Source organism: Phytophthora infestans, genomic scaffold (assembly GCF_000142945.1).
Source record: "Phytophthora infestans T30-4 supercont1.8 genomic scaffold, whole genome shotgun sequence".
NCBI lineage: Eukaryota > Oomycota > Peronosporomycetes > Peronosporales > Peronosporaceae > Phytophthora > Phytophthora infestans.
Genome location: NW_003303751.1, coordinates 2,617,608 through 2,640,503, shown reverse-complemented (window position 1 = coordinate 2,640,503; position 22,896 = coordinate 2,617,608). Strand labels below are relative to the sequence as shown.

The window sequence follows — 22,896 nt, the reverse complement described above, 5'->3', positions numbered from 1 at the left end:
TGGGATCCGTACTTACTCGAACAAAGTTAGAAATTCGTACTTACTCGAACATAGTTATCACAACATTTAAAAAAGCGGCTAGTACACGGTCGGCATCGGGATTGGTTTTTGCAACGCCAATTCTATCGAAGTTTAAATTCTTCGAGGTAGCAGCGCAGCTTGACACGAACGCAATGAATGCGATCAGCAGTACCATTTGCATGCTGGATCGACTGTACGTGTTGGGCTTGGAAGAGTAAGGAATGAAGTGAGACTCTGAATAGGATTTCGACTGTGGAGATGTAGTGATCGCAGGGCTTCCGATGTTGACCAATCGAAAATTGTCGTCTTGCGATTACGTTTACGATGTCCATACACGTAAACGTTTACGGTAAGCAAGGGCAAACAAATTTTCAAGTTATGTAGAAGGATCACTGTGGGAGACTATGACTTATGCATAACATTACTTTAATAGTACATATTCTTTTATTTAATATTTCGTGGACGACAGGTTGAGGATCTCTCTCCAATCGCTTGCATCTTAAACTACTATTAATTAAACGATAATACAATTGATGTCTTGGTGTTTCTAGTCGTTTATGCAGCAGGCGCATTGGCAGACCTAGTTAAGCCCAAACTCACAATAAGATTTAAAAAACTACCACGACGGCGGTAGATCCCTGGCGACACCGAAGATCGCAAGCAATGGATAAAGACTACATGTATGCTCAATACCTGGACGATTACTACAGTATGCTCTTGCGCTTACCGTAAACGCTTTACGGACATCATGCACGGCAACAAAGCCTTCAAAAAGCCTCGCTGGCAAAGCATTTAGCGTCGACTGCGCCTGGCGCAGTTGCCGAATTGCAAGAGACTCGAGCTTGCGTCATCTTCTACAAACGCACAGCGGACGCTATCGCAAATGTGACGATAGACGGAAGAATAAGTACGTCCTGTAGGAGTCCTAAAATCTGTTTGTCCTACAGTAAAACCACCGCTAGACATGAAGATTCTTTAATTATTAATTGAGACAACTATTATTTCATGACACATTAGATTTTTTAGGACTCATTTAGAACGTATTATTCGACATCGAACCTGAAAGCCTTTCAAGGCTGAAAGGCCGGTATTCAGCAGGTTAGCAGATCGCAAGGAGAGTGATGCTTTCTCACCTCAAGAACGACGTTGCGATATTTATTTTCGATGAGGCGACTGCGGTTGGGGCCCGGGGAAACAGGGGGGGGGGGCTGAGCGGTTCCTAGAGATACGTATTGTAAATTCCGATTAAATTTGCCAATTCTCCGGCCTGGGTTGAATCTCCCGATACAAAAAGCAAGCTTTTCGAAAATCAACACACTGTTTCGGATGCTACCCTGCTGCTCCATTTAAGTCCGATGTCGTACCTAATGTGAGTAATAGAGAACTCAGGTGCTCGCGCTTGAAAACCTTATTTTGGAGCAATATTTAAAAGTGTTACTGGGGAGACATCGTTTACCATCTGTCATCGCGCGTTTTCATTTCATTTTTCAGTGAGGTGCATTGATATACACTTAATCTCACCCATAGGTAATTCTTATTCACTAAAAGTAGACTTCTCTTGCCTATGTATTGTCGAAGTTTTCAAGATGGGTTGATTGTACATGTAGACCCAAAATCCGATCAAATCGGCTGAAGATTGTTAAGAAGTGGAACAAGTACAGGATGGAGGACAGTTGTTTTATAGAAGGTGGCAGCTTTTATAGAATTGTAAACGTGGAGTGTCGAGCAGAATTGTTGATAGTATCGCGGCGGTAGAGTGGTAATTACTCGACTCCCCGTACTGTGTGTTTCTGTAAGCTCGATATTTCCGGACGTAACCTATTCTCAATTTTACCAGTTTCAGCCCGAAAACTTAATATTATGATGTTCTTTTTGTTAAAAATTATGGTTAGAGAAAATTGCAATGGTCCCTAATCGATGTACTCGCAAGGTCCTATTATCCTTCAAAATTAACTAATTGGCCTGGTGCTCGGTTCACAGCTCTTGCATGACTGAGGTGGTTCCATACCTTTCATCGAGTGCCAGTACGGCGAATAGGCAAACTTCTTCTTGCATTTCTGACATTTCCGACGCGTCTTCCGCTCACTTTTACTATCACACGGCTTACAATACACCTCACGTCCTTTGCGATAGGCTGCAGTGAAGTCGCTGTGCAGCACCGTGGTAATATCACCACACAGCGGACAGCTGCACGTCATCTTCTTCTTCGTCGCCTCTTTGGCTTCGTCTTCTTCCCGATTGGTAGTTGCGGACTCATCAATACACTTTGACCCCAATTCGGAATGCTTAAGTGGCTTCAATCCCAGAGCTCTGCACGCTGATTTACAGTCGTGGGTGGCAAAGAAGGCGGTCATTCCTACATCCGACAGATTCCCACATCCAAACTTGCCGTCCTTCGAGTGGATCTGTGGGTCTGTGAAAATACACCCAACACCCTGAAGATCCACGACCATAAGCTGACCAAACGTCGTCTGCCATGTGAAATGACTGAATGCCTGAGCCGTCTCGCTTAAATCCAAGCCGTCATCTCTAATCCAACCATTGTTATTGTTGTACTTCTTGTACTCTCCGTCAATGTACGGCTCAGCAGTGAACATGGCCATAGAACGGCCCGAGCCTGTTTCCAATGGATTCTTGATCTCGTACCAGCAGGTGGAGATAAAATCCACACCTCTCTCCACTTTTTCGGATGCCGAGAACGCTGTGGCAAGATATTTGGCCACAATCTGCATCTTGACATCGTTCTGTAACGAGTGTTTCGAGGTCGACGACGAACGTGCAGCTTTACCATAGTAGCACTTCGCTACCAAACACGTCCCCATGTTGCAATCATACAGCGCATGTGCCGATCTCATGGCACCAATTGCAAAACAGCTCTGAGCCAAGCGTATCTTGGTGTCTTGTTGCGTGTGCTTCAGGTTCAAGTTCTTCCAGTCAACCGGTTCACCTGGTCGGAAATGAAGCGAGTGACGGACAGCATCGACGTCAGGAGAGTTTTTAACCTCGGCCCAGTTTAGCGGCTTCACCTCGGGAGGCACCACAACTACTGGTGGCTTCTCTTCTTCGTCGTCTCCTTCCAACACGTGAGATAATTTTAAAGTGGGGCGACCACTTTTTTTAGTGTCCAGAGCTACAGCGAACTGGGAGCTTGCGAGTACGCTTCTCTCCTTGCTCGCTGAAAGGGAAGAGCTTGCCGAAGACCGGACAGAACTTGCGAAACGAGCTGCATCTCCTGCTTTCGACAAAGAAACTCGCCGAAAGTCGCGCCCAAATCCATCCAAACTTTTGGCTTTGTCATATTCTTCCCAGAGAATCGTCACCATCTTCGCCGTGTAGTTCGGTTGAATCTCAATTATAGTAAAATCAATTCCACGTCGTACCATTTCTCTCATTTGAGCGCAAATATCCGGGCTTTGCTGAATTTGGAATAGATATCTTCTGTCATCTTCTCCGTCGTTAAATCTGCTCCCATGACATGGTGAGTCACCTACAAGTACGATTCGCCTCGCTTGAGCATTAAATGGCATGGCTAGCGCTGCTTCAAGTCCGCCAGGAATGTCTTCGGGACCATCGCCACCGCCAAAAGCTGCGAGTCGAAAAATGAATTTACGCACAGCTGCAACATCAGATGTCAAATGATAAACTTGCAGTCGTTTTACGCCATCACAAAAATCACGGTAAGCGACAAATCCCACCCGAACATTTGCACTAGGGTGGTCTTTCTTCACATTGTCGATTATCGATACGATTGCGGATTTCACCTCATCAATCCACGGACCCATCGACCCCGTACAGTCCATGACGATCACGAGATCGAGCGCATTCGCCTTTGCATACTTCAGCTGGATTTCTTTCACCACTTTTTGGATTCTGCGCTCCATCTCGAATCGGATGACGCTAAAGTGCTCTATTAGCGCTATTTCACGTTCCACTGCAGCCAGTCTTCTCTTCAAAAGCTCGACATTTTCCTCGAAGCCCGAACGGCAATCACCACCATGGCTGCACCAGCCGATTTTGCACGAGAACTTAAAGAATTTTCTTTTACTCATTTGCTCGCGCAGCTTGGCCAGCTCTGCCTCAGCTGCATCTGCTCGAATTGAACTGGCCGACTTAGTCTTGTGCACATCATCACTTTCAGTCGTCTCAGTAGCCGATGCACCAGCAGCTTTCATAGTTTGTATTTTTTCACGCAGCATCGCCAACTCCGCTTCAGCTACCTTCACTCGACGCGAGCTCTTTGATCCTTCCCGCGAGGGAAACATCATACACTGCAATGCAAGCCCCTTGTACTCGTGGACCACTTCACCGCTCGGTGGAAAATTGAGGAATGAGCTCTTGTCTGAAGTTTCTCTCTGAATGAGCTTTGGTCTGGGGTTTCCTCTCTGCAGACTCTTTTCCGTGAACTCGCGACGTCTCCTAAATCCAACTGCCACGACAAACTCGATGTTATTCCAACTGCCAGTGCACTGCCAAGTTGCAACCGCGTATAAAGTTCTGATGGAGAGTAATAGCAAGCGTGTGGCGGCGTTAAGCTTGAATAAAATTATTGTGCTCTGTAGGTATTTGGTGTTCAATGACTCCGAAGCTGAGAATATGGAACCGGGCCTGTCGTGATGCAGTAACTCAACCTAGAAGTGTCCAGCAACAACTCATTTTGGAGAGAAGGTAGCGTAATGTGGAATAGTTTCAGTAGTGGACGTTTCGTAGAATCGACTCATAACGTGGTCGTTATTGTGGACATAACACCTTTTTTTCAAGCATAACGCAACCGAGCTGTAATTGCTTGAGCCGTTAAATCTATGTTTACATACTTATATAATGTAAATGTGTAAATTGGAAGCTCATAACTCGGTTCCTCAGACTCTCTCCACCTTTCTCTTTTTCCGCAGTAGACCTTGTTCAGTTGTTCTAACTGGGCTTGCACCTGGCGGAATCGCAAAAACTTGACGAACGGTTCTCTTGATTTTTGCATCTATCATCGCTTTTGACAATTTTGCCTTGGACGGGGTATTGGCGTTTACCTTCTCCTCCCTACGATGCTTCAAGTCGCCTTCAACAAGGCCCATAAGATCACACACAGGCTTTTTCAAAATCTTTAAACTGCTAACCACACCCTCGTGAAAAAGCAGAAATAGTAACAAAGTGGTTAGTAAGCTTACCTGTCGTGATGTATTCGTCTCCAAACACACACTTATCCAGTGTGAGAAGCAGCACGATACGAGCGACTACCTTCGCGGAGTCTATCTGTAGAGATTCGTTCCACGCCAACTTACAAAATTCGGGCAGAATAAAGCTCTGTAGCGCATCCTCGAGCTTATACCACTTCCAATGCTTCTAGCGAGAGGATCGGATTGGATTCATAGCTGCATATTAATTCATCCTGCTCGAAAATCTCATACGATAGAATTGCCAAGAAGTTTGCGACGGCTCGAGACGCTAATGCGGACGTCGCACGCGGACGCACGCCCAGTCTACAGAGAAATGGACGCCACCCCGAGCATTGTATCGCTATTGTAACTGGCGGAAGACCAAAAAGTAGTTTTTTCGCTGCGAGACTGACAACTTCAGTGCGTGTTGGTATTTCCAGTACATGCCTTTGCACTAGTTTCGTAGCCACGACCCATTTTGAAATAATGTGTCCCACATGCCAAGCCTCATCGTAAGTGCAGCAGCTTTATATACCGTATTTGAGATCTCCTACTTCAGAGTGATCTCCTAATTCAGACTGCCCTCCAACCAATCACATATCGAGAATGGAACAGCGCACAAGTCTAGATCTCCTAATTCAGAGTACAAAAAACATGCTAAACTGTAACTATCCACCAGCTCATTGCCAGAAATTCGCAATGGCGCGTACCGTATTTGTGATCTCCTACTTCAGACCCAATATTTTTGAAGTTGTATTGTTGCAAAATAGACAAGATCTGTACATGTACCGACGCATCTCTATCACGTATTATTTAAACAAAACAATTTAGTTATCAAGTTCTTCTTCGGGAACTACGAAGTTTTCTGTCGTGACGCGTATCCACAGCATGGCGCACTACGGGCACTTCTTCCAGCAACCGTCGTAGCAGCTCCCAATCAGGTTCCCTCCACAACCGAAAGCTTGTAGGCGTATGAAATGGCAACGCGCTTGAACTTCTTGGGAGGCTTGCCAGTGCCAGAAATACGGGTTCTCCCTTTCCGTTGGCCGGGAGTGCGCGCCATTGCGAATTTCTGGGTGGATATGTGTACAGTTTAGCACGTTTTTTGTACTCTGAATTAGGAGATGTAGACTTGTGCGCTGTTCCATTCTCGATATGTGATTGGTTGGAAGGCAGTGAGAATTAGGAGATCACTCTGAAGTAGGAGATCTCAAATACGGTACTCCCCACGCTCGGCCAACGGAAAGGGAGAACCCGTATTTCTGGCACTTGCAAGCCTTCCAAGAAGTTCAAGCGCGTTGCCATTTCATACGCCTACAAGTTTCGGTTGTGGAGTGAACCTGATTGGGAGCTGTTACGACGGTTGCTGGAAGAAGTGCCCGTAGTGCGCCATGCTGTGGGCGTCACGACATAGAAAACTTCGTAGTTCCCGAAGAAGAACTTGATAACTAAATTGTTTTGTTTAAATAATACGTGATAGAGATGCGTCGGTACGTGTACATATCTTGTGTATTTTGCAACAATACAACTTCAAAAATATTGGGTCTGAAGTAGGAGATCTCAAATACGGTACGTCTACGTCGACTCTCAAACTTTTCCTCGAAACTTCTTCACCCTTGCCTGCATTTATCATCACTGAAAAAGCTTTTTTCTATGAGCAAAAAGGCTATTTTATATTTAGGGGGGTCAATTGTACAGTATTCGAGGGGCTTCTTTGTAATGCTTTCTATGAAATGAAATTATTTGCGCTCTATTGTTTTGTATTGTCAACTATTAACGGAGCTGGCAATATTTGCAGTATTAAGGTCGCTACATGTGGTTTCGTATTGTTGACTTTAACAAGCTGACGTTATTTCCAGTGAAAGAGCAGGTATTGCTCTGTGCATTGTATGACGACATTAACCAGACGGGGTTTTCTGGCATAGATGAGATGGCGCTTTATGAGGTGCACTGTCTATTAAAATCTGACGTTATTTTCAGTATTAGAGTAGGTAGCGCTCTATTCCAGGCGATAAAATTTAGAAAATTTAAAGTTTAGAAAAAGTAAGCATATCGTACGGAGTTTTCTATGCCTTCCCGCATAACTCACTCTTTAATTTGTCTTCGATTCGCCCGTTCAAGCGTCTTGGGGTCTCTTTAGACTGCGCAGCACTCGCTATTGACCGGCTTACGACCGAGCTAGTAGCCGCAGAGCGCATGCTCGCCGTCAAGACGTCACAACATTTAGATGGGCTCCGTTCGATCTTTTTTTCCTCAGAATCTGAATCCGAATTCGATTGGGAGACGGAAAGGACATCGACTCCGGCCAAGGTCCAAAAAAATGTTTGACAATACTTCAAGTTTGATATAGGAATTCACTGGATCGGGGATAATAATTGTGGTGTCGACATGTGAAGAGCTCAGCACTGAAGCACTCTCACCTGTAGCGAAAAATGAAGTACTTGTCTACAAAAAATTCACCAGTATTTCAGCGCTAATTGCTTCAATCAGAAAGAGATACTCTCACCTCAATTGCTTGTCCTAAATTGCCTACTTGTTACGTTGGGTTGTCTAAGTCGTTATCAGATATCCGTTTATGGTGGAGCCCGAGCCTTTTTCTTACAAATTGGTGACCTGCTTTTTATTATCAAATCGATGATTCCTACTTAACACCTTGGTTCCGGACGTCGTAACTGACGACATCCATTTGTTGTTATGTCGTAACTTACGACATAGCGTAACGTTTATTAGCAAATGGCTCGGAAATGATTTTTCAATACTTTAATTAAGTATGATGCAACATATAAGCTTCAAGAGGTTTTTCAGGAACGAAAACAAAACCAGATCAGGGGATGGGAATCAGGTGGGAGGTGGATCCTTGACCGCTCATTCGAGATTTTGCTGGATGACACAGAAGCGCTGCAGTCGCCGCGAGAAACCTGCCGCCCTAGCTGTTGCCGCACACGACGTTGACTTTGGGCACTTATGGCGGCAGCTCAAGGCGGTGGGATAGACGGCCGACTGCAGACAGAGTGGACATACACAAGTCCGCCGAGAGCTCACGTATTCGTAGGTGAGCATGCGGTTGTCGACTACGCCTTCCAGTCGGGATTGTTGGCTGAGGAAGACGCGGTAGCGCTTGTAAAGATGATCAGGGAGGTGGAGATGATCAAGCCCCAGAGGCAGTCGAGAGCGATACACGGCATGATAATGCAGGGATTGATTTTGAAAACGGCATTACACCCTCCCAAATTGACACAAGTGCTCTGCTATCACAAAATACTATTGACCAGATGTTCGGATCCTCCAGTGAATCGGAGTTTGAACTTTCGCAGGCTGCGGTAATGAGAGCATTTGATCTCTCCCCGAGTGTTTTAGAAGCCGAAAAGGAAAGACGAGAGGCTGCCACAAGCTTGCACATGTTATCCGAGGCGTCGGCAATGGAGAGCCAAGGGGAAGATGAATGCACTGGACCCACCAATACCCTCACCGTTGCATAATGACCAGCTCACGTACCGCTGACAGTCACGGATGACGTGAACGTGTTGCAGGATGGGGAGAGCAGCCGTGAGAACGAGGACTATAGCTCAGACGAGGGCGATGGTGCCGGCATCTGTGATGACGACTGTGCTTCCGAAGGTGACGTGATAGACGAAGATGAATACGTTCTTTCAGACAGTGTTGCTGTCGCCATGGATGAATCTTTTCTGGCTTCACTTAATGTTGACAGCACTACACTAAGCAAAGCGGCTGAGGAGGCTCGCAAGGAAACCCTTCGAGCTATGCAATGGGCACCAGTTTCGAAGGAGTACTAAACGACTACTCATGCCTATCCCGGACTGGGTCAGGAGGAAGCTACTCCTCTGGGCTAGCTGCTCGACGTTTGGTGTTCGCCTATCCTCGGCCTTTTCTACTTCATGCCAAAAACGCTATGGGTTTCTATCGCTACTGAGACGAATCGCTATGAACTTCAGCAAGTAGACAAGCGCGCAGAATGATTGTTTGCACGCCAGTCCGGGCGCCGACGTGAGACCGCCGCATGAATTGCCAGGCGATTGAGGGCAGCTCAAGCATACAGTGCCCACGAAATACTTCATGTCGTCGGGTTTCTTGTCGCTCGGATGCTTTGCCCCCAGAAGGGACGCTTCGCCGCGCATTGGTCTGTGATCGAGGATGGGGCAATACATGCTGTGCTGTTTATGCGTTACATAGGCCGCGACAGATGTCAATCAATCATGAGGGAACTTCACTTTGAAGGTAACACTGCGGACCACGGCCGCGACAGGCTGTGGAAGGTGCGCCCAGTCGTGGACAGGCTCCAACCGCGTTTCTGATCTGACTGGTCTCGTCCTATCATATTATCGCTCGACGAAGGCGTGCTGCCTGCAACGTCATGGCGCAACACCACCCGCATGTTCATGTCTGAGAAGTCTCACAGATACGGCTCAAAACGCTTTATGCTATGCAATGCAAAGACCGCGTACTGCCACAAGCTATTTTATATTGTTTTTTTTTCAATGTCGTAACTTACTAGTTGTGGCAGATCCTAATTACTTTGTATGTCGAATAATATGGACGGAGGAGACACTGGCGTTGACTTCAAAACGGGAGCAGCAGCCGTCGTTTGGAACTTAAATTTTGCTCTGACTCCAGCGTTGCGTCGCCCGTGGCATGCTGTCGTCATCGACCGCTATTACTCGTCAATTCTCCTTGCGGTTGAGCTCCTAGCTATGCAAATCTACGTGGTGGAGACAATTATGACGAACCGCTTGGGGTTCAGCAAGAGCATACTGTCTAAGAGCAAGACTCGTCCAGCTAGCATCCCCCGTGGTTCTTTTGCCGTTTCGCGTTCGGTCGCAGTCTCGAGCATGGTCTCCTACCTCTGGTGGAATCGAAAACCGGTTTACTACCTGTGTACAAGCTCCGTAACGACACCGTCCACAATCGGGAGAAAGTTGAAGCGAGTCGGTGCAATTCAGGTCGGCTGTCCGGCAGCTGCGAACGACTACCAGGACTGGATGGGCGGAGTAGCTCGCTATGCTCAACTCCGCCTGCAATCGTACTCACTACAGATGTCCACGCGGTTCTCAAAGTACTATAAAATCCTCTTTTTAGGCTTTCTCGACCTAGAGCTGGTAAATGCGTTCTTGTCACACAAAGAGGCTGCTAAAATGAAACGGACGATCGCGATGAAACGCTCGGAGTGGTTTGCAGCTCTCCAGAACCGGCTCCTTCAAGTGAATGCCGAAGCTTTTGCTGGGTTACAGCTAACACCACCCTCCTCCAGCCAGAAGCGAAGGCGCGCACCGTTCCGGCTATCGCATTCGGTGCAGCACTCCGACGCCCGGGTTACCGTCAGTGGCGTCCCAAAGAGACTACAGCGGTCCTGCAAGGTATGGGCACTCTTGCGGGCAGAGAACAAGAAGTCGTACGCGACGTCGTACTTTTGCGAACGCTGTTCTGTCGACAGTGCGAAGTGCTGGCTGTGCAACCGGATTCGCGGCGACTACAAGGGTGTCGCAAAACATGTTTTTAAATCTAGCACGACGACTTCCAAGCAGGCCAAGCGGTTCCGCCGGACTTAGGAAAGCGAGTTATGCTGCGTCGGCCCGGTCAGAGTGCTCGAAGGCGAAAGAAAACACGGCGGGAACTCCGGCTTCATCGTGACCAAGGCATTGGCGACAGAAACCTCGGTGACGACGCCACTAACCGGACCGACGTGTGCGGATTGGATGCGAAGTCAATTGTTGAGTCGTTAGCTTTGTGTGGTTGAATGCAAAGTATCTTGAACTGATGTACATTCTTCCTTGCATTTTCTGAAATGAGTGGCATCAACGGAGCCACCTGTTAATGACATGTGTAGATAGTTACGACTTAGAGAGTTGACTGCAGTCTCACAATGCCGTATGAGTTACGACATTGGCTAGAAAACCTGTTGAAAAGATATATTCAAATTCTCAAAGCAAACACATGGCCAATACAAATACCAAGTTCTTCGCAATGGTGTAACTTACGACATACGCTTACGCGTCCTAGGCGAGTACCGTCCTGAGCCAAGGTGCTAAGTACTGTATTGGTACCGTAAACACATATTGAGCCAAAAGTATAATAAAAAGTGTGTGCGAACTTTGCGCAGTGGCGCCAGGCGCAATTGCGACATTTTGAGCTGCAAACCTTCAAATTGTATCATCGGAAAGCAGAGGTCGAAAAATACAATACTGTATTGAATTGGTGACAAAGTTTTGCCGTAATAAAAATTCCAATATGAGCACTTCAAATAATAAAAATTGCCGTAATTAAATATATTGGAGCAATATCTAGCTACGTCTTGCCCTACCGTGTACTCTTGCACCAGCCATGATCCCCGTGCGTATGTTGGCAAAATAGTCAACTGGCCAAGCCACGCCAAGCTCATTATTACTAAAAGTCACTATCATGTTCTGTGGTAGGCCTGACGACGGCTGCAATTCTTAAAACCCCACCCAAGAAACAAAATGATAGTCTTGCCCCATCTTGACTAGTTTTCTTAGCGTATTTTATATCTGCAACGTAAAGGTCTTCGAATTCTGAAGTTTCATCTTCTGAGTCCGTGTTATCGTGGAGTGTGACGGGGTCACACAGCACCTTGCGCAAGAGGAAGTTATCTTCCGAGACTATACAAACTCTCAGTGAACGGCAGCTCACAGGTCCCCTCTTCTATTAAAGAGAGCGAAGTGACCCAAATAAGGTAGATTGTAAACTGAGTATATTTATAGGTAGATTAAGTTTGGGTTTATTACAAACTGTTAGTTACCTATAGAAATGGAATGTCATTTAACCAATGGTTGGCTTTGAACGACCTTGGTAAGCTGTACCAAATATCTCGGAGTATGACACGTCATACTCCTGAAGTGTGAAGTGTCACACTTCATGTAACCAGGGTACACTTAGGGCTACGTACCCCGTTACATCCTCCCCCACTTAGGTTCGGTTTACCGACCAATCTGAATGAAGAGGTGTTCATCACAAACTCTCATTCTCAAAGTCGAAAACCATCGACTTGGCCGCGCGAGCGCGGCGGAGGCTCACTTCACAGTTAGAGCCTCGAGCAGCAACATGTGCGCTCTTCGTCTAGGTCTCCACTTCGACCGTTAACATACTACTAAGAGCGGTGCTAAGACACGCTCCAAGGCTGCAGCCGGTAAGGCGCAGGCCAAGAGCACTAAGCCTCACGGCAAAGGCTCTGCACTCAAGGAGGCTACTCAGGTGGCCTCCGAGGCTATCGGTTCCTCGGGTGACGCGGCTGCGGACAAGCGCGCAAGCAGGCGCCGCCGTCCGTCGCCCTCGTCGTCAGACAACCGTCCGAACCCTCGGTTCGTAGAACGCGAGTTCAACTCGGGCAGTGAAGACGATGCCGAGTCCGAGAGCACTCAGGATGCTCCTGCGGGCTCTGTGGGAGGGCACATCCCAGTGCCCAGTGAGCACAAAGAAGGCAGCGTGCAGTCGCCCGATAGTGATCACGGTCATCACAGTCCCAGGACCTCTGTGCGCTCTGAGAGTCCGGCCGTTAAGGCTAAGGGCGCTCCCAAAGCCGGTGGCGATGAGGAAGAGAATCCTCGCAAACGTCTCTCGCTTGCCGAGGGTCTTGCGCGCGCTAAGGCCTCTAAAGCCGAAGGCGCCAAGCCCTCAAAGAAGCGTACCGCCTTCAAGTCTCCACTCCGCGAGGAGAAGGAGACTCGACGCTCCTATCAGAGTCTCTTCGGCTCCTCGGATGAAGAGGAGGAGAAGGAGGAAGAAGAGGAGGAGGAGAGTGCTATCGTTGATCCCCGGGAGGTCTCGAATGACCTCGACCAGCAGCAGGAGGAATTCCAAGCTGCCCAGCGTGTGCGTGGGGGTTCGGTGGCGGCACCCGTCAGCCAGGGAGCTGCCATCAACTCAAGAGGATATTGGCCTCCCGAGGAGAGCTCTGGGGCTGACCTCTTCTTAGAGCTTCTCGTCGCTCCTCGTGGCCTTGTGGGCGGCCACACTTCTAGGGGCATCTATGAACGAGCCCTTGTTCAGAAAGAACAGTTGTTCGTCGACAACTTGGAGGCTGCTCGGTGTGTGCTTCTCGCGCAACACCGCATTCCCCTTAAGGACTTCACGACTTGTCGTAAGAAGCCCGAGACCCGGGGTGGTCTCTATCCTGTTTGGGGATACCCCTGGGTTATGCACGAGAACTGTCCCTCGTGGAGTTCTTGTGAGGACATGTTCTGGGCGTGGGTGGAGACTCTCAAGTACTCGCCCACGGAGTTATGGGAACTCCATGAAGATCAGCAGCTGTCCCACATCCTGGACCAGCGTGATCTTCGTGTGAGGTTTGCCCACTTGACCAGCAAGCGTATGCTGCCAAGGGACATCCTGAAGCGCGCGGCTTCTAGCGCTCACGATGAGCGCGGGTACGGTATGTATTCATCGACCGTACCCCGTTCGGGCAAGAAGCCCCGGACTACTTATGAAGCTGCCGCCGCTTCTGTTCCCAGATTGCGACAGCCTTCGGGCAGTCAATCAGGAGCCGTTCAATCGGCTCCCACGAGTTCTCGGAGTGGGCATAACCCCTCCACTTCACGAGGAGCAGCCTTGCCTTCTGACCGAGACTTGGGTGCCTGCTCCGACGCCCTCGTCGACGACTGTGACCGGCCCTCGCTTCGAGGAGCTGGGTCAAGGGGGATCTGCGAGTCCGCAACCCCCTGCGGGTCAAAGTACCGCTTAAGACGTCCGACATAGAACGTCGGGTGCGTCGTCATTGACTTTGGAAGGTCGATGGTGTACGACGCACCATGTCTGGCCAGGACTGCAAAAGGTCCGATGAAGCGATGCTTCAGTTTGTTGCTGCCGACAGAGCTAACAGTGTCTAGAGGTAGGTTCCTCGTGTCTAGCAACACTAAGTCACCAACCTCAAATATACTTAAGTTTCCTCTTCCTTGTTTGTCTGAGTACTCCTTTTGTTTATCTTGGGCCGCTGCCATGGCATCGCGGACCCTGCTGACAATGTTCAGCTTGGTATCCATAAAGGATTCCACCTGTTTCCGCAGCGAAACTGGCCTCACATCCGAGACCTGGGAGGAAAGGGCTCTCCGAGCCTCTTACTCACTTAGAATAGAGGAGTCAGTGTCTCCTCGAAGAGTGAGAGGCACTCTGGGGTGGCGGAAGCCGTTCAAGTAGAACGGCGTGAGCCCCGTGGACGCGTGCACCGCGTTGTTGAGCGCAAACTCAACAACTGGAAGCTGCGACGACCACGTACGTGGCGCTGCCGCGCACACACTGCGCAGAGTGTCCTCGAGCACTCGATTGACGCGCTCTGTTTGGCCGTCTGTCTGCGGATGATCCGCAGTGGACATCTGCAGACGAGTTCCCAGTAAAGGGAACAGCGTTTTCCAAAACGCAGCAGTGAACCGCGGGTCTCGGTCCGAGACAATCGTCTCCGGGAGACCGTGATAGCGGAACACGCCATCGACGAACAACCTTGCGGTTTGTTCGCCCGTTACAGTGACGGGAACTGGAGCAAGATGTATCATCTTGCTCAGCCGACACACGAACACCAAAATTCCGGTGTTGCCGTGTCCGTCGGCGGGAAGCCCAAAGATGAAGTCAAGACTCATCGACTTCCAACAATCAGCCGGTACGGGCAGGCTCTGTAGTGGAGCCGAAGAGTGCCCTGCGGGTTTGACCCGCTGACATGTTTCACATGTCTTGACGTATCGGGCGACCCACTTGTACATGTGGGTCCACCAGAAGGACTGAGAGACCGACAGAAAGGTCTTCTCGCGGCCCAAGTGGCCGCTGGAGGGCGCGTCATGCGCCTCCGCGAGGATGTCGAACTTCAGATCCTCGTCGTTGGGTACGACCACCCGTGGAGGATCAGTGGGCTCCACCCGATAATAGAGGAGGCCCTCCTTCAACTCATATCGGTGGAGCCGTGAGCGCTGTCGCGACGAGAGCCAGTCGGACTTCGCGCTCGTTCCGGCCTTAAGGAACTTGACGATAGGCGCGACAGCCTCATCGTCCCGATACGCCATGCGTATCCGATCATATAGATCCGATGTCACCCGCGTGATGTGGGCCAACTCATAGTCGGGACGCCGAGAGAGGGCGTCCGCAAGCACGTTGAGCTTGCCCGGCTTGTATTCGACGCGGAAGTTGTATTCCGCGAAGAAGGACAGCCACCTCGCCATCCTTTGGGAGAGGTGAGGCGAGTTAGTCGCCGTCCTCAAGGACGCGTGGTCTGTGTAGATCACAAAGGGCCTAGAGCCCAGAAGGTGAACACGGAACTTCACAAGGGCATATTTCATTGCCAGGAGCTCCTTGTCATGGACAGGGTAGTTACGCTCGGCGGCTTCGAGCTGCCGGGACTGGAACGAGATGACTCGTTCCTGTCCAGCCGTGTCGTCCTGCAGCAATGCACACCCGATGGCGTAATCGGAGGCATCGCAGACGACGCTAAACGGCTTCGTCTCGTCCGGCAGAGCCAGGACAGGGGCCTCTTGGAGACTGGCCTTGATGCTGTCAAAAGCATCCTGGTGCTCTTGTTCCCAGCGCCAGTCGACGTCCTTCTGAAGGAGGCTCGACAAGGGCTTAGCGAAGCCCGCGTACCCAGCGCTGTACTTGTGAAGGTAGTTGGCCAAGCCCAACCACTTTCGAAGATCCTTCTAGGATCGGGGCGTCGGCCATGCTGCTATGGCCTTGGCCTTGTCTGGGTCAGCCCGAACGCCCACGTTGCTGACGAAGCAACCGAGAACTTTAATCTCTGGTGACGTGAAAACGCACTTGTCGATGTTGGCGTAGAGCTTGTTCGCTCGCATCACGTCCAACACTCGACGGAGGTGTCCTAGATGCACCTCCATGGCCGTCTTGCCTCCCTCAGCACGGCTATGGACGAATATGTCGTCGAAGTACGTCTGTACGAAGGTACGCAAAGGGCGGAACAATTGCGTCACCAGGCGATAGAACATCGCCGGGGCGTTAGACAAGCCCTGCGGCAAGACGAGCCACTCCCAAAGCATGCCGCTTGGAGTGCTTACCGCGGTGAGCGGGATGTCACTCTCGCGCATCAGGATTTGGTAGTATCCGTCTACCAAATCCAGCGCACTGTACAGTACGCTCCCGGCCATGTTGTTCAACAGCACATCCTTTCGTGGGATCGGTGTTTGGGCCGGCACCGTTGCGTTGTTCAGCTTGTTATAAGCGTGAACCAGACGCCACTTTCCGTTCGGCTTCCGAACGCAGAAAGTCGGCGTCGAGTGCGGGGATTCGATTCCCGCACCATGCCTGCCTTCGCTTTCGCGGCGAAGAAGGCATCAATGACCTCGCACTGTTCGCGCGGGAGAGGCCATTGCCTCGTGACACAATACTTTGTGCCGGGCACGAGATCAATCTCGTGCCGTACGCCTCGACCCGGTGGGAGTTGGGTCGGTGGGTGTTTGCTCACCACGTCCGCATACTCCGTCACCAAAGGATACACCGGATCCTTGGGGTTCTTGAGAATCTCAGAACCCAAGCGCGCCTGACGCTGCTTGTTCATGTCTTCCAGGACGTTCTCGTCCAAGACAGAGGAGGAGTTCAGCTCCTCCTGAGTGGTCTCAGGTCTCATGAGTACCATCTCAGCAATCTCGCCAGCCTTGAGGTTGGCCAGGAAAGACTCAGCCGTCATTTCCTCGAGGTTCAGTATCTCTGCAATCTCTGGCAACGGCTCCAAGTGGACACCAGATGCCTTGACGGGTAAACCTGTCTCGCCATCGAAGATGTGATAACACTCTTCCACCGGCCTTGTCGGAGGAGCCCGGGCCCTGAACTCCGAGTCGCTTGAAGCGACGTCGATCGGAACGAAGTTCGGATCCGACTTGAGGCGGCGGCGGTGTCTTTGCCGACGGCCTCTGTGACGGGGAGCTTTGCTGCCCACGTCTAGGGATGACGTCGCTACGACATCCGAGGCACTCGTGGCCTCGTGTGATACTGTTGTACCCACACAGGAAGCGTGTTCAACGCCTTCCTCTTCAGTTAAGGTCTGGGCGACCGCGTGTGGCACTGTGTTACCCACACAGGAAGCGTATCCGACGTCTTCCTCTTCAGTTAAGGTCTGGGCGACCGTGAGTGGAACTCTGTTACCCACTCTGAACACGCTGTTCTCAGTGTTCATGACAGCTGCAGCTGTCTGCGGAACTAAGTTACCCGCCTGTGGACCTAAGTTACCCACTTGGCCGACGCCTCTTCTGGGCGCGGCCACCATCAAAACATACTTGGCGTCGTTATATACGTCGACGACTCCCAAGCATCTGCCGGATGCTTTGGTACCCTGGCAGCCCTCGCGGTCGCCCCGGGTCCTGACAGAGGTGGGAACATGACTCACCAATGCTCTGTCGGACTGCGCAGGGCGGCTGGAACCGATTGCCTTGCCTCGCCAGTCGATCCAGGGCTCGTGCTTCTCAAGCCAGGGCATGCCCAGGATCATATCCTATGGATCCATATAGAGAACAGTGAACTGTTCGAGGCTGTCAAAGTCTTCAAACTTGACAGCCAGATCAACTTGGACGTTGGGGACAGTGACGACCTTCCCGTCGGCCAGTCGCACTGACACCGTCCTGTTGCCATTGCTTTCTCTCAAAGCTTCGGACAACTTGCTGCAGTTACGAGCAGCCGTCTGGCGGCGTGCGAAATTCTTCGACGCCCCAGAGTCAATCAAGATTCTAAAGGGTTGATCGTATCCCCGTACACATCCGTGTACTACGAGCAACCCGCCGCTGCTCTTCGCCGATTCGAGAGTGCGAAGACTCTCAGGGGCTAAGTCCCCGTGGTACGCGCCCATCACGAAGACTTAGTTCTTCCCCAGTAGGGCGCCCCGCCCCCACTGGTTCCCTGCGTTCCCCTGTCCCCAAGATCCTGGCTTCTGCCAGCGACCCTTGAGGACGGGCTTGGGGAAGGACCGTCTGCGGAGTCTTTCCGCGGGACAGTCGCGCTTGAAGTGGCCCATCTTCCTACAGCCGAAGCAGCCGATGTCACGCTGTTCGGCGGACCCGAGTTCCATGGGAAGTGGTCCGTTGGGGCTTGTTCGACCGGGAGCCGACAAGGAGCTCCCAGGCCACGCAGAGGCCGGCGTACGCGCCTGGCGATGGCTGTACGCCTCTTGAAGAGCCACTTGAATCGCCTCTTCAAGGGTGCTTGCCTGCACCCGGAACAGCTGAGTGCGTGCGGGGCCCACTCGAAGGCCGTCCATGAACACAGTCATCTTGATGTGTTCATTGAGTGGGTTTCATACTAGGGACGTCGTGAGCTCCCGTATCTCTTGCACATACTCGTGCAGCTCGCGCCTTCCTTGTTTACACGCGAGGAAGCGCGAACGCTGGCGGTACTCGTAGTTCGCCGGGAGGAACGCGGCTCGGAGCTGTTCGCACAGCTGAGCCCAGGATGTGAAACATCCAGGGGATGTTGCTTCCCGAGTGTACACCCAACTCTTAGCACGACCGCTAAGGTTGGAGAGTGCAAAAGCAACACGCAGTTGCTCGGTAGAGATCAGAGCCGCGTCCATCGCGAGCTCTACTTCTCGGACCCAGCAGTGAAGGTTCTCGCCTTCCTTCCCTTCATACGGCTTTACCTTCAGCCGTATTGGCTTCGGGTGAGGCGGATTTGCTTCCGCCGCCGGAGCCTGCAGGTTCTCCCGCACATGCGCGATGAGGCCCTGCTCGTACGCGTCGAATGCATTGACGCGCTCGAGCTGCTCAGCCGGTGTTGACACCACCAGGCTCTGCAGGGCCTCCATCCCGAAGATGCCTGCCATCTTCCGATCCGACTCGAACTGAGAGTCGTTCAAATGGGAGAAGTCGTTCCTATCCATGGCAACGAACTTCGGAGGTTCAGGTAGTCTACCCGCGATGGCGTGGATTGACCAACAAGTGCTACCAAGTGTGACGGGGTCACACAGCACCTTGCGCAAGAGGAAGTTATCCTCCGAGAGTATACAAACTCTCGTGAACGGCAGTTCACAGGTCCCCTCTTTATTGAAAGAGAGCGAAGTGACCTAAATAAGGTAGGTTGTAAACTGAGTATATTTATAGGTAGGTTAAGTTTGGGTTTAATACAAACTATAAGTTACCTATAGAAATGCAATGTCGTTTGACCAATGGTTGGCTTTGAACGACCTTGGTACCTTGTACCAAATATCCCGGAGTATGTCGTGTCATACTCCTGAAGTGTGAAGTGTCACACTTCATGTAACCAGGATACACTTAGGGCTACGTACCCCGTTACATGGAGAGCCTCCAAGAAAGGCCCACACCAGCTGCTTTCCTCTTCAGTTCCATAAAACTTTGCTCCAGGTTGTCAGGTAGATTTGTTTTATCTTCTTTCTGTCGGGTGGCGTTAGCAAGTGCGTGGAGCTACGTGCTTCGTTTTCTTTTACGTGGCATTACCGGCAAGTCTGAAAATGTAGTTGCTGCTAAACGGGTGCACTATGCCAGGCAGAGGCTGGGTCTACAATCCTTATCTAGAGGACGAAACATCACCTTCATAATATGAGGTGGATGAAGAGTCAAGAAACGTTTTCTTGACTGGGCATCTTGTCAGAATAATTTTGCATAAGTGACTCATCGAAATTATGTAACAGTCGATACTTTTGTGCTATTCTTTTGCTTAATTATGGGACAGTTTTCAAATTTATCCATACTTATTGAATTGATACGTGGGATGAGACAAGATATATAGTAGAGCATGGGGAATGATGTTTCGTAAATCGCTAGTACTCTGCCAATACGTAGCCTCTAAGCTCAAATGAAAGCTTAATACGTAGCCAACAGACCGTATTACATTGTTACAACTAAAACCAAATCAATGTAAGTCACTGCATAAAGATTTATTTTAAGGATAACAGAGCCCACAAAGAATTAAATATGTATTTATTGATATTAGAGCAAATCAAGCAGACTTTTTATTCGCTTTGCTCCTTGGTCACATCCGCTACAATGCGTATCGCGGTTGACACAATAAAACCCCAGCTGCTTGAAGCTGGTGGGGTCCATGGAGCGGCGCTGTGGTGTCAACACTAGCTTGCTCTGGGAAAATAGCCGCTCAACGATGTTGGAAGTTGCCGGTATCATCTTCACTAGAGACATATACTGTGTCATGCTTGGCGTCGCGTCGCGTCGCGCCTCTTTCCTCGACGGGTCCTACCAGGGAACGTTTTGCTTTATTTACTGTCAATAATTGGTCCAATACCATACTGAATTATTATGGTCAACTACCAATAATAATAAAAAAAATTATTGCAAACCCCAATAACCTATTGATTCGCAATTATTATTTCCGACCTCTGACGGAAAGTGCGAAATCGATTTATTCATTTTGGCGCGAAATGCAGCCGGAAAGCGCTGAAAAAGCGTCACCACGGCGCGGCTAACCCCAAAAAGATCAGCAGACTTGACCGACTCAGCGATATCTTGTCTTCCTCATCAGAAGACGAGGAAGAAGCTACGGAGGGCTTCAGCCCAGGAAATATATCGAGGCCACGTGCTGCAGCTTCAGCATTCGCTCCCCCGCATGCCCTGGCTTTAGAGGGAAATTACCTTTTCACTGAAGCGCGACCACGATGCTTTGACCGGGGTAAATCGTCGAAGCAGAGATTTCATCACGCAGGCAGCGTAATGCTCCCTCTCGGTAGGTGCACGTCCACGGTGATGTCTTGTACGCCAACATTCCGCATTTTGCACTCGAGAGCCCTGTCGAAATGCAGAGTGATTGTCAAAACTCAGGCTCACTTTACTCTTATGGTGTTTGTGTTTTGAACTGCAATTTTGGCGCGAGCTTAGAGCCCGTCAGGAAAAGACGCAGTCTGTGCAAATGCGCGAGTAATGTTCGACTCCAACAGCCTGCAAACGCAATACTCACTTCCCACTTATTTGCCCCAATAGAAGCACAACTCACCGCGCTGTGATTGTACTTTGGGGAATCGACGCAAAAACAGATAGAACTCAACATTACTGGGGTTATGCGCTGACTGGGATAGGCAAATAACTTTTTATTACTAATACCGTGTTTAGGGAAGCTCTGAATAAAAAAAGCTAAAAAACAAAAACACGAATGGAACTAAATTCATCTCTGCGGTTGTTGATAAGATAACCAGGAAAATATAATCGATACAATGTCTAAAAAATATAGAAAAGTTTGACCTTCATCTCAGCTCATTTTTTATTGGAACATCCTTAACGTATCACAAATCATGCCAGTCATTTTTTTAATAGGCAAGCAGCTTTGGATATGTCAAGGACAGAGGCATCAAACAAGAACTCGTAAAAGCTTTTAAGTTGGGGCACCAAACAACTTAAAGGCACGAAACAAAGAACTTTTGATTTTCCACTTCGCACTGTATAAAATGAAAATGGGGATGGATGTCAAGTCTCGCAAATCCTGAAAGCAGCACCGACGGCAACTTTATCACCAAAGTAGCGCTCTGCACGATCAAGGGGGCAACAACACGGATCTGCGTATAGATGGTTATGCAAACCTCTGAAGCGCTTACAATTAGAGCGATTCACTAAACTTCGTTTCGGATATATTGAGAGCTGCATTACCCCTCTTTTCCACCCTAGCCCTGTTTGTTTCCTATATCAATTTTATTTGGAAAATGAAACGTTTACCAGGGTTGATCACTGTCGATACGACAAAACCTGTGCCGATAAGTACTAGCTACATATGCATAGTATTGCTGTTCAAATGCATGGACGTACCTGCATCACATACATCTTACTCTAGATAGAGCACAAACTTCAATACATGCTCTTTGATGCAGGTAACATTCATGATCATTGCTTTTAGCAGCGCTTGCAACCAATAAACACGGAAATTCGACATATATACGCTGAAAAGTTGCTTTGATACAAGTCAATTTTACAGCGTATTCAAAATCAGCAATCGAGCCTAATGAAATGCGCACATTTGAAGCACTTGCGTACATACTACGTTTTACCTCCCCAGGGAAAATAACGCACTTATGTGGCAACAGGATGTCTGTCAAATTAGATAACCTGTCCAAAATGTGTTAGTGGTTGGAACAGGATTGCTCATCTTTTGATATTCCCGCCCGAGCTGGGCACTTTCAATATATGTATCAAACCGGGCCTTGGTAGAGGAGTCGGAGGAGGAGGAAGAGGTGTTTGGGGCTGGACATCAAAAGTGCTGGTCTCCTCCGGCCAAACACGTGACTGAGAGAGCCCCTCTATGTCATAATATCCTTTCTAATCGGTCGTACCACACCAGTCCAATCTGATACACTTCGCAAGAAAGTTTAAAAGGAAAAGCAATACAGCCGAGCAGAGGCAGTTGTTGCTGGCGCATCGAAGCACGGAAGCTTTTTACAGACGCGCCTGACCATAATCAAACATTCGTTTGAAGGATTGCAAGCCGGCCGTCTGCGGGCGAAAACAAGGGTGGTCTCTTCAACGATTTTTGACCTCTCAAGTAGGGCTTTGCAGCATTGTAGTGAAACTGAGAGCCAACATCGCACATACGAGATAGTACGGTGTTGTCTGAGCTGATTTGACGGAGCATATTTCGCCTGCATGAATCGCTTGTCGTCTCGATCAGATTTTGCCGAGCGCGATCGCTTTCATGTAAGTTGGTCTTGTGAATTGGATGATTCGACATGCTTCAGTATCCATATGTTCCTTACTAGAGCATCTCCGACGGTACTGCAAAATGCAAAACAGATAGTGCAAAGTGATTGTTGTAATACCGTTTACTCATTTTA

General features: G+C 49.5%; 1 protein-coding gene across 1 annotated transcript; it reads right to left on the bottom strand.

The window, feature by feature from the left end:
• Window positions 1-1,931: 1,931 nt before the first annotated feature.
• Window positions 1,932-4,217, bottom strand: PITG_22801 (alpha kinase; the record flags this gene model as incomplete). The annotated part of the gene is made up of 1 exon (XM_002998583.1): window positions 1,932-4,217. One exon carries the CDS (start codon window positions 4,215-4,217, stop codon window positions 1,971-1,973), a length of 2,247 nt encoding a protein of 748 aa, XP_002998629.1.
• Between the last annotated feature and the right edge of the window lie 18,679 nt (window positions 4,218-22,896).